This window comes from Eriocheir sinensis, chromosome 60 (genome assembly GCF_024679095.1).
Source record: "Eriocheir sinensis breed Jianghai 21 chromosome 60, ASM2467909v1, whole genome shotgun sequence".
In the NCBI taxonomy this organism is placed as follows: Eukaryota; Metazoa; Arthropoda; class Malacostraca; order Decapoda; family Varunidae; genus Eriocheir; species Eriocheir sinensis.
Genome location: NC_066568.1, coordinates 40,161 through 58,338, shown reverse-complemented (window position 1 = coordinate 58,338; position 18,178 = coordinate 40,161). Strand labels below are relative to the sequence as shown.

The window sequence follows — 18,178 nt, the reverse complement described above, 5'->3', positions numbered from 1 at the left end:
ACAGACATTGGAAGGAGTTTCTTTTCAATTTAGTCATCTGCCACTGGAACAACCTTCCCTCAGAAGTAGTTAATGCGAATACCATCAACTCCTTCATATATAGAATCGACCGTCGGGAGCGTCGAGAGTAAACTGAATATCGAGGTGCTTTCATCTGCTCATTAAGCCCCAAGTGGCTGCCGAGCAGATTAACTCACCAAAGCGGGCGACTTCGTAATGAGCCAATCGGGTTTCTGTCGCCTGCATTTCCATGTTTCCATGTTTCCTTATTTTCCTCCTCGTCCACTACCTCCTCCTTCTCCTCCTCCTCTTTTTCCTCTTCCTTCTCTTTCTACTTCTCTTCGTTCCCCTTCTCCTTCTCGAAGTGTACCGAAAATAATTGTACAGTATCATAGAGGGCTCAGCCGTATGAAGAACGACTGAGGCGACTCAACCTCTTTACGCTTGAGAAGAGACACTTACGAGGAGATATGATTCAGGCCTTCAAGTACCTGAATATGTTCAGTAACGTCGACCACTTCTTTTTTTAACTACAAACCAAACCTCCCTCTTTTTGCTGTCCTTCACATTCCACCTTTGATTAGATAGTTAGTGTAGCTTGTCACAAACAACCTCGTAAGGACCAGCAGGTCTGTTGTTGTTTGTTCTTTCTTTGTGTTTCTTTGTGTAGAAGTAGTAAATTGGGAAACAATAAACTCCTTTTACAATCGCATAGACCGTTAGTTCCCTACAACAGAAGTGAACTGGGTGTACCTACCGAGGTGTTTTGAACTGCTCTGAAGTCACCGAGTGAGTCAAGTAGATTATGCAACTAGAGTGGGCACTACCCTGACTCAGCCTCACTCTAAAAGGAAACCACTCACTCACACTATTCCCCACTCTAACCCAAGCTCTGCTGTTTTCATATAAACTGTTTAACCCTTCTAGCAATCTTCCCCAAAGCTAACACAATTGTTAAACCTCTTACAGTCCATTTCTTTCAGTTCTGTTTGACGCTTTTTCTAAATTCATAGAAGCCCAAAATACATCTTATCCCTCCGCCAAGTAGTTTTCACACACCTAATCTTAATCTAATCTAATCTTAGTGTCCTTCAATACCTTACAATCTCACATTCTCCACCTGTCAACTTGAAACAATTTTCCAAACATCTACTACACTTTCCTGTCTCTTTCTTCTATTTAAATATTCTTGGCCCAACCTCAACTCAAGAACCTTAACTTCAAGAACATATTTGTTAACTTATGATTTATATTTTCCTAAAAAAAAATCATGAATGCAGTTTTTTCTTAGAAGATTATTTTTACCATGACAATATATTTTTCTCGTATGGATTATGCATCCCGTGTGAGGGGTGGGGGGTCATTCACATAGCCCTATTGCACAATAGTTAAAAGCTCTTTGTCTGATCATTTCTACTCTTTCTAACGTTTTCTACTTCTCAAATTTCGCAGTGCTGAATTTCGTTATTCCATCGTTGTTTTCATGCAGACTGCTGTTCTGAACTTGGTAACTGTATGCCTCCACCCCTCTTGCTGCCCCGCTGTATACACGATTTTCAACTCTAGCTCACTTCTATGCAATCCGAATCCCTTATGAAAGAGTTAAACATCATCTTCATCTATACATCTCTCACGCTGGTAATCTCTGGAACAGTCTTCTTTCCTTGTATTTCCTCTTGCCTACAACTTGAACTTTTTCGAAAGGGGATTCTCAAGACACTTCTCCTACGGAATTGATTTTTCTTTCGGTCGCTCTTTTTTAATTGCTTTTATGACGAGATCGACGCAGCTTCAAACAAATATGATCGAACATGACTAAGTTTCTTGTATTTATTGTAGTAGCTTAATACTCATCTCTTGAAAAAGTCTGGGATATGATACATTACATACAGAAAAAGGATGGATGTTATAGACTTTGCCAGTAAGAGAAGAAAAGGACGAATATATTACTAAATTATTGCATAGCGATGATCGATGAGTTATTTGCAACTGATAATAGGTTTGTTGTTGCAACACTCAAGCCCAAGCTATGTCAGGTCATGAGAAATCTAGAGCTTAAACAATATTGTAATCTTTCTGGAGTGACTGGAATATCTGCCATGAGATCAGGAGTGTGCTGTATCAGCCTCAAATCGGTTAAATGTGTTCAGCTTCCTTGAAGACCCTTTAGAACTGTAGGGTACTTTCAAACGTAGGAGTGCATTGGAGAGGGCTCGATAACTACGAGTGGGTTTACCTCTGGGAGACGATAGAAGATATCGAGAAGAGTCACGCTGCTAAGCTTGCTAAGAGTCGATAGTAAAAATATAAAGCTCTGTCACGTAGGACTAGACCTCTCCTGAGGAGAGACAAGGATATATATGTCAAGAGTCTCGTTCAGGATGCCGAGGGCTATTTAAATGGAAATGCCCTCCGACATGCTTACCGAGCCCTGTAGTAGCTCCGCTATAAGCCTCCCTCTCAGTCATCCGAACAGTAGACGGTTGTCTCGCGCCAGACATGGATGGGCATAGTAATCTATGGGCTGAGTTGTACATAGCGGACGATTCGCGAGAGCCACTTTCAGCTGCTGGGGTGCTGATGGTTGATGCTGCTCTACCCATCGAAGCAGGCACATCATCTCGTGATGATGTCAGAGAGACTGAGGCCAGGTGTAGATGTGAAGAGGCACTTGGTGTCTGTACCATAAATGCGAAACTTTTAAAGGCTGAATACAAGGCAGCTTGTATGCGGTCTAGACTGCGGTATTGGAATCTGATACCATTTCTCCTGACTCGAAGAGGGGGCTGGTCATCCCTATCGGGAACAGGAAATGGGACCGACAAGACTGCAGCAACTACTGTGGTTTTACGCTGCTCGGCGTGCCAGGCAAGGTACTTGCCCATCTATTGCCCATGCGAATTCGCAGCTGGAGAGACCTGAACAGCCCTGGTTTACGCCTGGTAAGTCGACAACTGATCGTATCTTATTATACCCTCTATTGGTGCACCGACGTGAGTTTTAACTTGGGATGGTTGCAGCATATATAAATCTTTAACAGTCGTTTAATTCAGTGCCTTGCGAGGCACTCTAGGATCACCCGCGATACCGCGAGAATCTTACAGGGATTGTTGGTCTACCGACTAGTCTGTACTGATGATGAGAGTGCTGTGAAGTGTAAGGGACGCGTGTACAACTACTTTACCGCGAAAGCGAAAGTGATCCAGGGCTTTATCCTTGTCCCAGCACTTTTATACACTTGTATGGGCTGGGTACTTGGCAGAGTTGTGGATCAGAGTTATTGGGGAGCATCTATTAGCAGTCCCAGGATCACTTACCTTTTTTTGCCGATGATGAAGTAATTCTTGCGGAGTTGTTGGAAATTTTCGTGATGGCTCTTGAGGCACTGCACGAGGAGTCGATTCCCTTGATACTCCAGGTTTCCCTGGCCAAGAGCAAGGTGCAGGTATTTCGAAATTTATTAGATGAACTAGCTCAGTATAATCTGTTAACGCGTGTGGCACAGACATTTGGGAAAACTGTACATATTTTGGTAGCATAGTGCAAAACAGTGGTGAGTCTCCTTACGAAGTTTTACACCGGATTGCTCTGGTCTACAGTGTTAAGGACTCGCTCATCACGAGTAAATATCATTTTCGATATCTGAACTGAGGGAAAAAGATTCAGATCTTCAATTCACTTGTGTCCTTTGTCTTTTTTTTTTTTTACGTCGCGGCCTATTGCGCCGGTAGGCTTCTTCCCGGTGGGGCCTGATGGTCGGCCCAAGGCTTCTTCCCGGTGGGGCCTGATGGTCGGCCCAGCCCGTTCTGGCGCAGGCGAGTGTTTTATAGTGGCGCCATCTTGCATTGGCTCATGCTGCCCTCCCGGAGCTCATCTTTAATCTTAGAACTTAGAGTCCGGGTTGATAGGTGGTCTTCTGGACAGCATGTGGGGAGTTTTAAGCCACTCGGCGGCGGCTGAAAAATCCCAGCTTGGTGGCACCGGACGGGGATTGAACTCGCGTCCTCCTGAACGCGGCGCCGTCACTCTGTTGACTCAGCCACCGCCTCCCCTAATATAATTAACATGGCTATGCGACATGGACACTGAAAAGCGACTTGAAGAGGCGGATACTCTTGGTAAGAAGTGACTACTCATAATTGTGGAATATCGCTGGAATAAATTTGTATCACATTCAGCGAATTGGAACTGCAGGATCCTTCATCTCACCGCCGGGCAACCGGGTATGTGACACGCGACCTAAAAGCCAACCTTGTTCACCCGGTTGTTTATTTTTGTGTTTTTTTGTTTTACGTCGCGGCCTATTGCGCCGGTAGGCTTCTTCCCGGTGGGGCCTGATGGTCGGCCCAAGGCTTCTCCCCGGTGGGGCCTGATGGTCGGCCCAGCCCGTTCTGGCGCAGGCGAGTGTTTATAGTGGCGCCATCTTGCATTGGCTCATGCTGCCCTCCCGGAGCTCATCTTCAATCCTAGAATCTAGAGTCCGGGTTAATAGGTGGTCTTCTGGACAGCATGTGGGTAGTTTTAACCCGGTAGCAGCGACGGGCCAAATTTGTGACTTTACCGTGTAGCAGCGACGGGCCAAATTTGTGCCATGAGATAAACCCCCCAAAATAGATGATACATAATCTGATCACAAATGCTTTGATATATATTATGAAATGGTTTGTGTGAGGGGTGATTTTTTTCTCATTTTTCTCGCTTGGAGGGACCATTAAGAAACATGACCCCCCTGCAACCGGGTTAATCCACTCGGCGGCGGCTGAAAAATCCCAGCTTGGTGGCACCGGGCGGGGATTGAACTCGCGTCCTCCTGAACGCGGCGCCGTCACTCTGTCGATTCAGCCACCGCCTCCCCCAAAAAGACAACCTCGCATAGAGGAGGTCAAGAGGATACCCACGTTGTTCGTGACTCGAGCAAGTCGATATCCCGTCGTCATGCCCTGAGGATGGGTGGGTGGGGGGGGGGTATGAAGATTTGCCAGTGGGGACTGCCTTCGTCAGGTGGATGAGGCGACATGCCCCCGAAAAATGCCCCTATTGACTGACTGAGAAAATGATGAGCATATAAAGAATATTATATAAAGCAAGGTTGTAGAAGGGATAGATTTATGTTGCTAGCAGGCTCAATAGTGTAGCTACCATAATTATATTGATATCAGATATCAAGGAAAACTACATTTCAGGCAACTTTAATGGTAGGGAATGGTTAGCAAGAGGATGGGAACTGATAAAATGAGATTCTTTGACACTAATCTGTTTATTTATAAATTATTTAATAACCAATGTGTGACAACGTCATGGGATTACTGAGCACATGTAGGTAGTAAATTTATACAAATAGACTCTAACTTGGCTCCTAAGTGACAGTCTTTATCCTTTCAGAAATGGCTGAGGATTCGTCATTCATCTGGCTTCGGCCGGCCACGGATTTTGAGGCTGTTCTGAACTCTGCCAACAAAAAAGGCTATTTCGTAACTGTGTATGGGTTAACGTTACGCTCCGCTGTGCCCCTCACCGAAGACCACATCAAACGTGCACTGCTGCACACCTTCAGGTTCGTAAGTAGCTCAAGTGTACGATAATAACAAGTTAAACTTCCTATTTCTTTCAGTGTGGATATCCTGATGTTACATGTTGTCGTCTTCTCTTCTTCCTAAACTCCTGCTCAGTATCATCTTCGTCCTCATTTTAGAGTCTCACCCTTTGAACCACATTATAACGTATAAGCTATCTACTTCTCAGTATGGAACGACAGGCAGTTCCACTTAACATTAAGATTCAACATATTTCAAATAATATGCTAGGAACAAAATTGTATTTTTATAGTTTATTTTCTTGTATTTTTTTTTTTTTTTACATATTTATAAAAAAGTGGGTTCACTTTTTTTATAGCTTAAAAATAAAATACTTGAAATTCTCTATCTTACATTTCAGACTGGGGAAGAGTTAAGGAATAGGCTGAATAACAAATGTTGAAAAAATTGTGCAGTTTGGTAAATAAATAAATTTGGGATTCATTTTTAAAACGCCCAAAAGTAGAATCTTGAAAAATTAGCGTTGAAAAAAATCATTACATATTACTCCATATCTCACAAAGTATTTGACTTATCTTTACGGAATCTGGAAGGTGTCATCTTTGTCATGTGGTCATGTAACCCTGAGAAAATGGTAGTTGTAGCTGAACTCTCATAGAAGTAGGAGATTAATATGTTTCTGGCGTTTAGCGGTAATAGCTTACTTCACCCTCGGGATCATCGGAACATAAGTTTCATGTGTGTTTTTTGGTTTACCAGAGGTAGGCCGCTTCTCCACACTCTACCGAAGTTCCTAGCAAGTATTTAGAAGCTTCCTGTAGCTTATTGAGCTGCAGAAGCTTTCTTTGCTCGCTCCAATGGTCTGTGGGGTGCCTTGGCTTGTCTTTCTAGTCTATAATAGTTTTCAATGGTAAAAAAATTATCTAAAACATAGCTCTGGAGGTCATAGTAAACACTCCTTGTCATGAGCTTGGTGTTGATGGTGGTTGCTCTCCTGGAATACTCATCATGTTTGCAAAGAATTAGCAACAAGTTTGACATTATTTTCAGAAACTTTGCCATCTCTGACTGTCTTTGGAGAGTCACAGTGGCATACTTTGCACTTTACATGCAACCAAGTGCCTTGGATATGACTGTCAACTTAAGTCTGGATAATCAAGCTGGGCATGCTTCACTGAGAGCCTCAAACATTTCAATAATGTAATTTTTAATTGTGTAATTTTCTGTAATGACAACTAATGTTTTTTTTCACTGCAGCCCTGATGTAACAGCTCAATATGTCTTGCCAGGGGGCTGGCTGATTGAGTGGGTGACTGGCTTGCTGGATCATGTGGCACTCGGCTGTCCTATTTTCCTTCTTCTTCCTCTAACTGGCCCCTCTTCCCTGTGCTAACCTCTCAAGTATCTGCTTGAGTGCCTCAGGCTCATCGATGTGTATACCTACAGTGTGTGTCATATGGGGCTGATTAAAAGTGTATCCAACCAGTCACGAGTGTGAGCGGGACACCTTAACCTTCACGCCCCGTGCGGGGATGGGGCGTCAGATTGGCTGCACAAGGTAGCTTCTGGCGTGGTGTCGTTTAGCCCATCGGTGGCGTGGTTGATATGCTGCCTTGACCTCTTTTCAGAAGGCACAGGTTCGATTCCTGGCACAGTGGTGTTGTTGAGATATTTTTTATGTTGTTTAAAGACAGTTACTCGATATATATATATATATATATATATATATATATATATATATATATATATATATATATATATATATATATATATATATATATATATATATATATATATATATATATATATATATATATATATATATATATATATATATATATATATATATATATATATATATTAGTATCGATTAAGTATTCAGTTAGTCTATGTATCCAACTATCTAACTTTCGTTGTTACTTCACAGGAAAGTTCCAACCCTGAGGATGTGCTTCCGAAAACGGAGTAATATTCTGTGGGCTTGTGACATGAACCGCGAGGAGCTCAATTTCCAGGTACTGTAACATGAACCTGTAAACATCAAAGCAATGCTTACCCCCATTCTGATATTAAATGAATACTAAGATAATGCTTCTCACTTCTTATTATTTAATTTAATTATTCCATAAAATATTTTTGCCTAACTGATTGCAGTGCTCGTCCTGGGAACAAGAAGTGCACAAAATAAGTCACACATAGCGACAGAGTTGCATGGAGGATCACAGGAGCAGTGTACAGGACCAGTTACGCATCTGTGCAGACGTTCTGCCGTATTTTCCAGTATATGGGTAGGGCGTTATGGAGTTAATCCAGCTCTTACGGTTTTCATTAGCATGGCGTATAGGAAGGGTCGTCGCTGGCCACGTACCGTAGCTTCTCAAGTACCAGATCCTCATAAAGGGCTGACAAAGGCTGGGAGCGGGCGACGTAGTCTACGGTCTGCAGTTTAACGCCACTGCTGACGGAAAGACCGGCCTGCGTGCCTAGCATTTCGTCCACCGGAGTTGAGTTGGGTGGCTGACTGGCGAGCGGGAAAGAGCACAACTTCTTGCACGCACGCCACACAGCCGTCAAGACGGATGCCGAGATATTCTCCTTCAGTCGCTGGAGGCGCTGATTCTCGTTGGCATCCAGTGTCTAGCTGTTCAGGATCGGCACCAAGGGCCTATAGTCCAAGACGAAGTCAACGTGTCGGAGGTCGTTCAGGTAAAACTTGCTCTTTGACATGGCTCATGCCCCTGCCAGCTCGTTAAGCCCAATGGTGGCGTAACGATTCACGGTATCAGTAAGAAAACGCGAGTCGCGCTGGACCAGCCGGAACTTTCCTCCGCCTTGGTCCTGCAGGAGGGCGTAACAAACACTGCACTGGCGTGAGGCATCCATCTGCATGACTGTGGGGAGTACTGGGTGTAACTTAGCGAGAGAAGGTGGACTTGACAGAGCCTCATTCACCTTATGAAAGGCCCGATTGTGGTCAAGAGTCCATGTGAATGTCCTCTTCTGGCTGATCAGGGAGGGAACGGTAAAGCGGCGGCCATCTGGCTCATCAAGCCCATAAACGACCTAAGATCAGTGGGGTTGCAAGTGTGGCAAAGTTGCCTCTCCGGATCGGCAGCGATATCATCCCCTCGTCGTTGTGGTGGAGGTGCGTGAGATAGCCTTTTTCGGAGAGCAGCAGGTTGTCTACTACCTTCATTCAGTTGGTCAAGCCTCTCAGTGTCGTGTCTCTTCGTAAATAGAAGGCGTGGTCCGTGGCCACAAAACCCATGGGACCACGGCAATAGGGAAAGCGTCCGAAATGCTTCATACAGGTGGTGAGTGACTGGTCTTTCTCTGCCAGCAGAATTTGCCAGTTCCTCCAAAGGGTGTCGACCATAATGAAAACCATGCACTCGGTTCCATACTCTTTATGGATGTAAAGGGTGTGGGTGAAAGGTGAGCTAGATGGGACACATGGCTTTTGAGTTTTGACAGGTCGGCGGCGATGCGTACCCCACCGTTAAGCTTGGCCTCAGCCATTAGGTGACACCAAGGGAATGAGTCGTCGCCAGCGGGGGCGATGATGCATTGAGCCATCATATAACCCAGTTCTTTCATGACGGCTTCCCTGAAGGCGAGAGAATAAGCTGAGGAGTGTGTATCGCAAATGACTCTGCGTCATCATGCAGGTGGATTTTCATCGGGGGACCCGCCACCGCCTTCAATGGTGTCGGTTTTAGGTCCTCCTTCGTCACCAGTAGATCCGGGTACACCTTCAGGAAGTGCTGCTTTGCCTCCAACGAGGACGTGTAGTTGTGAAGAACAAGCAGTTCCGACCTGGTTGGGCTTGGTGGAGGTGAAGTGGCCTCGGTGCGGCTCACTGTGGAGTCACCAAGGCGCTCCGCCCCTCGACTCACACACTCTGGTGCCGGCGTGCCAGATACTAGTATCTGCTTTGATAGGTCGTGGGCACGAGAACAAGTGATGTCGTTGCTCACGTAGACGCAACATCCAGCTTTGGATTCAAATTTAAGATAGAGATAGTAGGAGGGAACAAAATAGAGATTGCTGTCTGTAGCTTCAGAAACCTGTGTTTCGGTGAGGAAGAGAAGGTGAGGTTTAAAGGAGGAGAGATGGTGTTCCACAGAATGAAAATTAGAAAGAAGACCGCGAATGTTGCAGAAATTGAGAAGAAAAAGGCTCGAGGAGTTATCAAGGCACCTCTCAGATCGGCAGCCGGAAGGGGAGTCGTCCCTGGGGGAATTTGTGCTCCCCCCCCCCAACACCCCCCCCCTCAGCGGGGACTCCGAGGCTTAGTTGTTGAACGCCATTTTGAATTTTGAATTTTGGGAAAAGGTGTGTGTGTTGTATGAATGTAGTGTGGTATGGATAGAAGAGGATCTGTCTTTAAAGAACATGCTGAACTACTCTCTCGTGTAGATGAGATAATAGGGAAACGGTTAGTGAGGTAATGGGAAGGGTCTTTGGAGGGCTTCAGCACCCTCCTCACTTCCCATATATACCTCATCGGGAGTGGCTTGCGCCCGTTCGGTAGGTGTCCTCCTACCTACTCCAAGGAGTGGATGCGTGGGGTTGTGTTGGTTGCTGAACCTTTCGTAGTGCCTGAAGTGACGACAAACGTTGCACTGAGACCCTTTTGCAGGGCATTTAATGATGTGTGACCTGTGCTCTTCAGGACCACACCCGTAGCAGGTCGCTACGGCGGAATAGCTTATGCGGGCCAGCCTTTGGCATACAGCCCGCGCGAGGGTTCAAGCCCCTCAGAGCTTACCGTTACTGGTTATGCCCGTGCTCCTGTATGCAGTGTTGGGTCGGAGTGTGGTAGTGTGTGAGTCAGCAACCGTCGTATGGGCCACTTTTTTCCCCTCTTGTACTGTGCGAGTCCTCAAAGAGCAGGAGGCGGGCGGGGCCCGTATGGTCGCAGACTTGGTGGCATCACAAGACCAACGCACCGTCACTGCTTCCTGAAGCGTGCAGCAAGCGTCAATGGAAATGAGTCGCTGCAACAACTGTCCGTTCCGTTCCGGCATGGGCGTCATCCAGGTCTTCTTGCAGCGTGCATTCTGTTATGTACGCACGTCAATCTATTCCGACAGACTCTTTAGACGTGCAAGGAAGTCGTCGAAGCCCTAACTCTCGGTATGTTACAGTTGGAGAAGGTGCGTCGACGGAAGGCTTCCTAGCTCCGATCCCTAACGTGCTTCTGCAGAAGGTCGAGCACCTCTTCCACAGGACGTGATGAATCGGGGAGGAACCTGAAGCGTGTACTCTAGAATCCGCTGTGTTTCTGACGACAAGCACGCCATTAACAGGACAATTCTCGCCAGGTCGACCATGGTGGCGTAATCCTCCCATCGACGCCTCAACTTACGGATGCATAGGAACGTCCCGTCAAGTGGGGGGTTGTGGGGGGTTGACAAAGGCCTTGACATATGCCCCCAATGCTGAATCAGTGGCGCCATGCTGTGGCGTATGCCTCTTCTCTGGCTTGGTGGTATTATGAGGAGGGAAGGAGGAGCGTTTCAGCAAGACACTTGCAAGCAATGCCTCCAAAAGTTGTGTCTTCCTCCCGACACGGGAGAAGGCGGGGTTGCGATTCCTCCTCTTCTGGACGAACCCGCTCTTCCTCGCGGTGTTGTGCTGCCTCTTCCTTAGTACGTACCCTCTCTTCCTCGCGGCTCCGGGTCTCCTTGCCGTCCATCCACTGCAAGAGCTTAGGTAGTGGCCATCGCTGGCGGGACAAAGACCAAGGAAGGAGGGAGTGGTAGTTTACGGGAAGACGAAGATTCGGTGACGGTTTCGTAAGGTGGCGGGCAAGGGACTGTGGCAACTGGCCGCGGCCACCTAGCCGCCGACCAATTCGCCGCGGCCAACTGACCGCCGCAGACACATCTGTGATTGTGTTAATAAGACACGAATCTCTTGATGACTGACTGAGGTCGGATTTATAAGATACGACTCTCTTAATTTTTAATCATTATGATATTTGGCAACCCTTAAAGGACCCATTAACCTCCTCCGTTAACCCGCATTTTCATTTTTATTAAAAACAATCGGGCGGTGACCTCGATAAGTCTGTGACAGCTCTATGATAGTTGTGATGAAAACGACTGTGTGTTGGGAGAAGTAGGAGAGAAAAAAAAACAGGCCCTGGCATTAAATTTTGTTCCCATGGAATATGTAACTGAAGCCACCAGATGAACTTCAAGTGCTTCATGATTGGCTTGAGGACACCTGTGTTGGCAGAAGAAACAGAAGGGGTAATGACAGACGTGCTCCACTTTTCCACAGGAAATGTGGAACTTTTATGAACTCTCCTTTAATGACGAAGACAGGACAAAAATCACGCAGGAGCTGCTCATGGAAGACTGCAAAATGAACGTGGAATGCAACATCCTATTGTTTGGAAATTTACTGATGGTTTGAAAAAGTCCAACGTGGAAGAGACCTATATTTCGAGCAGCTGATCACAGGGCAAGATCCACCTGTCAAGTTGAAGAAATATAGACAAGTAGATGAAAGAATCAAAGCAATTGTCAGTGAATTTGAGGGTCGAAATTATGTTGAATATCTTAGGGACTTGCCAATAACTTTTCGTAGATTTTTGCAGTTTCATCTTATATTTTTCTCGTTTACTTAATTAATAAAGTAATTTTGAAATTTTAGCATTTTTGCATAAGTATCTTATATTTCTATATTCCAATAAAGCACTCCATAAAGAAATTTTAACCCTCTTGTTTTATCAAACACAATTGTATCCATCAACATCAAAAAGTTCCATATGGCGGCGAGTTGGACCGTGGCGACTAGTCTTATTGCTAAATTTGGCGGCCAGCGGGCCGCGGCCAGTTTCCCGCGGTCAGTTAGTCTGCGGCCAGGTGGCCGCGGCCAGTTGTCACAGACCCGGCGAGCAAGGCTGCGGTGGGGGTGGCGGGCAAGGTGACAGTTACGCCACCACGGAATCTGTTCTCGATAACCGCGGCTGCCCATATAGGTTTCACTTATTCTGCGTTATTTGACGATATACAGTGGCGGCGTTTCACTACCTATGGACCGCATGAAAATTGTAAATAGCTCCACAAAGGTAAGCGGAGCTAACGAGGCAGCGGCTTGGGGTTATCTTGTCATCTTAACAGGAAACGATAACTAATGCTTAGTGACAACCTCCAAAACCCTGAGGCTTGCAGGAGGCACCACACAACGCAACACTGTTACTGGTAAGGCCTGGAGAGGCTTCAGTGGGGTCAACACCGGAACGCGGGCAGGGACAGGGCAGTGACGCCAACCGGCTACGTATATTTATTGTCACTTTTTCTCCCAAAGATCCTACTCACTGCGCCATGTTGTTCAGCATGTCTGTGTTTGCAGTGATGGGATAAACAACCACTGAATAAATTTAAGTCCGTATATTCTTTGGGGACAACCATAATGCGAGCGAGTACGTCAAAACTAGATATAAGACGGGTGTGAACTGGCCTGAGAGGCCACAAGAGGCAACGAAGACAAACTGCTGACACTACAGTGTTAACGTTGCCCGCTGCAGGATTAACGTTGCCCACTGCAGGATTAACGTTGCCCACTGCAGGATTAACGTTACCTATATTCCCAGATCGTTATTTCCTATAGGAAGAAAATCTGGCTTGCCACTAATATTCCTAAAAGTTTGATTTATTTACAGCAAAGTAAGACAGCTAAGGCAATAAAACTAAAAAGCCATCTAGACGCTGCTCCGATAAAAGGAAACAGAATAAAAGGTCAAAAGAGAGGTCATTTTCGGGAAAAAGATGCTCTTCTCTTGAAAGAAGCCATATGGTAGGCAGGAGGAAATAGAGACAAGGAAGGTTGTTCCAGAGTTTACCAGCGGAAGGAGTAAAATAAAGAAGATGCTGGTTAACTCTTGCAAAAGGAATTTGGACAGAATACGATAGAACAAGAGTAGATAGTCGTGTGCGGCTGGGTCGCGGCTGGGGGTTAGCATGCAGTTATATTCTACGGAATCTAACCTGAGCCTTTAGGCACGGCTCCCCTGACCCGCGCTACTGCCACATAACCCCCATCACTCTCCTCGGAGGAGCTCGCTACCATCACCCCTCTCTCTCCCTCTTATTTACGATATGTATAATATATTTTGCTTGGCTGTGCAGGACGCGAGAGTGAGACCTACGTGAGTCTTCCGTGGTGGCGGAAGGGTGAACGGTGCGGCACCATCTCATAAGCCACGTTGCCAAGTAAATTGAAAGGTTTATAGAGTAGTAGTTTTTCCCTAAAATCCCAAGCAATTCATAACACCATGCAGTCGTATTATATATATATATATATATATATATATATATATATATATATATATATATATATATATATATATATATATATATATATATATATATACCATAAATGTATAACGTACAGACTAACAGTGAGACAGATCGCCATGTGTGGGTCATCGCTAGATGTGTAAACAATGGGGGTTTCCCCGGGCCAAGCCACAGGGCTTAAGTTAGAGTCGATCGACTATAGCAAGTCCAAAAGAGCGGTCAAAACGGAAATATCGATATGAGGTAGAAAGTGATGCAACACAACTCAACCTAGCAGAGCTGCGTGTTAGCTACCCCCCCACACACCCACACCCACCCACACATATGAGATGCATATTCCATTCAAGGGCGGACACAGTCCCTGTATATGGACATCATCTGTGAGGGGGAATATAACTAGCAGATACGATACAGGATGCCCGACCTCGAGTAAGCTGATTTAGCAAGAGAGGAGTTTCCAGTTATTTTTTTGAGTTAAGGACAGACCGAAAATGTTTATTGTAGAAGGGGACAGCTGTATGTTGTCGAGGAATAGGGGATAGGTGTTTTGAAGACTGTGTCGAGTTGACAGATGAAGAAATTTGAGTTTTTGAGGCATTAAAAGACATCAAGTTCCTCTTGCCCCATTCAGAAATGATAGTAAGGTCTGAGGTTAAACGTTCTGCAGCGTTCATCCGAGAGTCTTGTAGTCTCTGTAGGGACGGTCTTCGGTCAAAAAGTGTTTAGAAATTCAGAGTGGAGTCGTCGGCGTACGAGTGGATAGTACAGTTTGTTTTAAGATGTTCATTATTGAACAACATAAAGACAGTGTGAGATAAGCTTATCATTATTATTATTATTATTATTATTATTATTATTATTATTATGATAAGCTATCAAAGCTTCCCTTCAGGGTATAGAAACTGTAGATACAACAAGTTGAATCACACAAAATACCAAATAAATGGATCTGACAAAGCATTTTGTAAGGGATGCCGATTATTCTTAAAAACTTTAAATAAAATTCTACGGGCACCAACTTGACGCCGATGATCAAGATGAAGAACAAGTGCCGGATAAATAAATTGAATTGAATTGACACGGGAAGAACAATGGCACACAGAGAGATATATCGTGCAGAAAAGGAACTGGAGGTAAACGTACAGTGATAAGGATAGAAACCGTATGAGGGTAGTTTGGAAAACAAAGATTTGTGCCAGACTCAGTCTCTTCATCGTAGTTCTTTAAATATCAATAATGTTTTTCATTTCCGTCTAAATGGCGCGTCACAGACTTGTGTACTTCATATTTTATTAACCCTCGCCGTCTCTTTCTTAACTAAAAACATCACATTTCAACCCAATATTTTCCTTTTCCCCAGGTGATGGACACAAAAGACGTGACCCAGGCCATAGAATCGCTGCTACATCACAAATTCCCCACCACTGATGGCCCACTGTGGTGCGCCCGCGTCCTGCCTTGTGACGCCACTGTCCCTAGTGTACGACCAGAACTGGATGCCGACTTTCCTCATACCCGTCTGATGCTGCTTGCTAACCACCACGGTATCGCTGACGGTACCACAAACATGTTCATTACGGACGCATTTCTTCACATCTTGGACAACGTGGTCACTGGCACTGCAATCGACGACACAGTTCAGCTTGGGAGGCTGGTCGCCGGAGAGGAGACAGATGCCATACTTAATGCCAGGAAAGCTGATCTTGAAAAGGACGAGAATCACCTAAAGCTGCTGATGGATAAAATTAAGAAGTTGAAGACTGAAGAGAAACTTATTCCTCGAGTTTATCCGATGCCCATGGACCCCAACTTCAGGTGTCAGATTGTTTTGGCGGACCTGGACAGGGAAACAACCCAGAGATTCATAAAGAAATGCAAGAAAGAGCAAGTCACCGTGAACAGTGGTCTGGTGGCTGTGTTTAACGTGGGTCTCGTTGACTTTCTACGAGAGGGAGGCCTTGAGCAGGACGAGTACCATATTAACGAGATGCACACCGTCAGTATGCGACGTTACTGGTCAGGCGACACGGCAGGGACCTTGGGCGTGCACATGATGGCTCTCCAGAACATCGTTTCTACGCCAGCAAAGTGGCGGGACAACTTCTGGGAATACGCTAGAATCGTACATAAGAAAATTGGTCAAATGCTCCAAGAGAAAGAAGCGGTGATGTACGTCATAAAGATAACACTGGAATTACAAGGAAGGGACAAAGATGAACTTTTTGATGAGCGACCATACCCTGAGATTGACTATGGCGCGGCTAACATGGGCAACGCAGACAGGCTAGTACAGACGGAGGGGCGGCAAGTGCGGCTGACGCACCTCATTAGGGTCACCTCCTGCTTTAACGACCCGATGTACCACCTGTTCCATACCCTCCATGGCTGCCTAATGTACAGCCTCACTTATGCAAATGATATCCTCACGCGGGAGACAGCACAAAAGTTGGTGGATAAAACCTTCGAAAACTTGAGAGCCCTGGCATGGGAGTGAATCAGCATCGCTTCCATGCACTGGTGCCAAGGTCACAGATATTGTCTTCAGATATAAATCGTTCACAATTCAACGAGGGAGAAAACACCTAACTAATACCCAAGGACATGGAGTCCGAGTCGAGGTTTAGAGTTCAACTCTATAAAAATTCAACTATTCCTCCTCAAAATCAACAACTTTCATAATATGCGTACCCGTAAATCTCTATTACTCGTTAAATTGGCATCATTCGTTAAGTAATGGTTTCTGCGCCGCTCATTGGCCGATTGTTAAACTGGCTCTAACCTGCATCAAATTCCGTTTGTAATTAACATAGCCTGCTGTGTCTCGGCCTCTGCGGGCATGATGGAATGATGGAATGTAAATGAAAAATATTCATATAACTGTTCTTCCTTATGGCCATTTGTTACAAACAAATAATGAAAATATGCCTCGAATTTAAAAATAGCATGATGAGAGGAATTACTTCCCTAAGCCAAATGTTTACATAATGACTACGTAGCATTACTACACATTACGACTAACAAAATACCAATAAATCTTACAACAGACGAGTTTTAAGGATATTGTGTGGACTACAGACTGGCACTTTGTATAGGTAGTAAAAGAAGGAAAAGAATCCAGCCTTTACAGTTCTTTCAGATATCAAATTTCTCGTTTCAGTCACTGGATGTTGCCCCTTCCGTTTAGTTCCGACGTTTTTTATTACATTTTTGCCTTTTGCCCTGGAAGGCTAACTTGGCCTGGAATGATGATCGGCCCCAACCCGTTATGGCGCAGGCAAGTCTTTATAGGAGCGCCATCTTGCTAAGGTCTGTTTGATGTGTCGTTCACGTTTATCTTCAACAGTTTGAAACCCACACATTGTATGATAAAGACGTCTTTAAACTAATATGTATATCTATCACCAGATACCTTATAACTCAAAAGGGATTTTTACAGGAATATTGAGTCACTTCTCTGCATGTAGGAACAACTTAACAACAGGCCAATGAGCGCGATAAGGCCATCACCCAAGCAATGATCCCAAGTCCGCGATTTCCTCCCTAAAAAAAATCCACGCCAAGTTACGTGACATCGACTATAATCTGATAGTCAATCTGCTTGTCAGTCTCTCTCTCTCTCTCTCTCTCTCTCTCTCTCTCTCTCTCTCTCTCTCTCTCTCTCTCTCTCTCTCTCTCTCTCTCTCTCTCTCTCTCTCTCTCTCTCTCTCTCTCTGTTTAAACACTTTAAACACTGTATTATGTTTGTCACATACGTATATAAAGTTACGAGCAAGATTTTTTTATTTGACAAACAGCCTTTTTTAAGCGACGCTTTTTGGGCAGAAGAAAGTGGAAAACGAAAACGAGAAAATAAACTTGTAGCAAACAAACAAGTAGCCAGAAACGGCTGCATAATATAATATAATAAATAGGTGGCAATTACAATGCAAGAGAGAAGAAAAAAAGAAACCTCTATTGGAGGGCAATTAAGTTATGAGGAAAGTAGAATACAATTAGAAAATTATTATATGAGTGATAATGATGATAATAACGACATCAACAATAATAGTATTACTAATAAGTATTATAATGATAATAATAATAATAATAATAACAATAATAAAATAATAATAATAATAATAATAATAATAATAATAGTAATAATAATAACAATAATAACATTAACCCAGTTTCAGCGACGGGCCAAATTTGTGGCTTTACCGTGTAGCAGCGACGGGCCAAATTTGTGGCTTTACCGTGTAGCAGCGACGGGCCAAATTTGTGGCTTTACCGTGTAGCAGCGACGGGCCAAATTTGTGCCATGATATAACCCCCCAAAAAAATGATGCA

At 44.7% G+C, this 18,178-nt stretch overlaps 1 protein-coding gene across 1 annotated transcript in view; it reads left to right on the top strand.

The window, feature by feature from the left end:
• Window positions 1-17,786, top strand: part of LOC126985655 (uncharacterized) — a 39,869-nt gene extending 22,083 nt beyond the window's left edge. Inside the window, exons 2-4 of the mRNA XM_050840805.1 lie at window positions 5,383-5,554; window positions 7,462-7,549; window positions 15,210-17,786. Of these exons, the coding sequence (XP_050696762.1) occupies window positions 5,385-5,554; window positions 7,462-7,549; window positions 15,210-16,343 (1,392 nt within the window). The 5' untranslated portion in view covers window positions 5,383-5,384 and the 3' untranslated portion in view covers window positions 16,344-17,786. The remainder of the gene's footprint in view (window positions 1-5,382; window positions 5,555-7,461; window positions 7,550-15,209) is intronic.
• The last annotated feature ends 392 nt before the right edge of the window (window positions 17,787-18,178 follow it).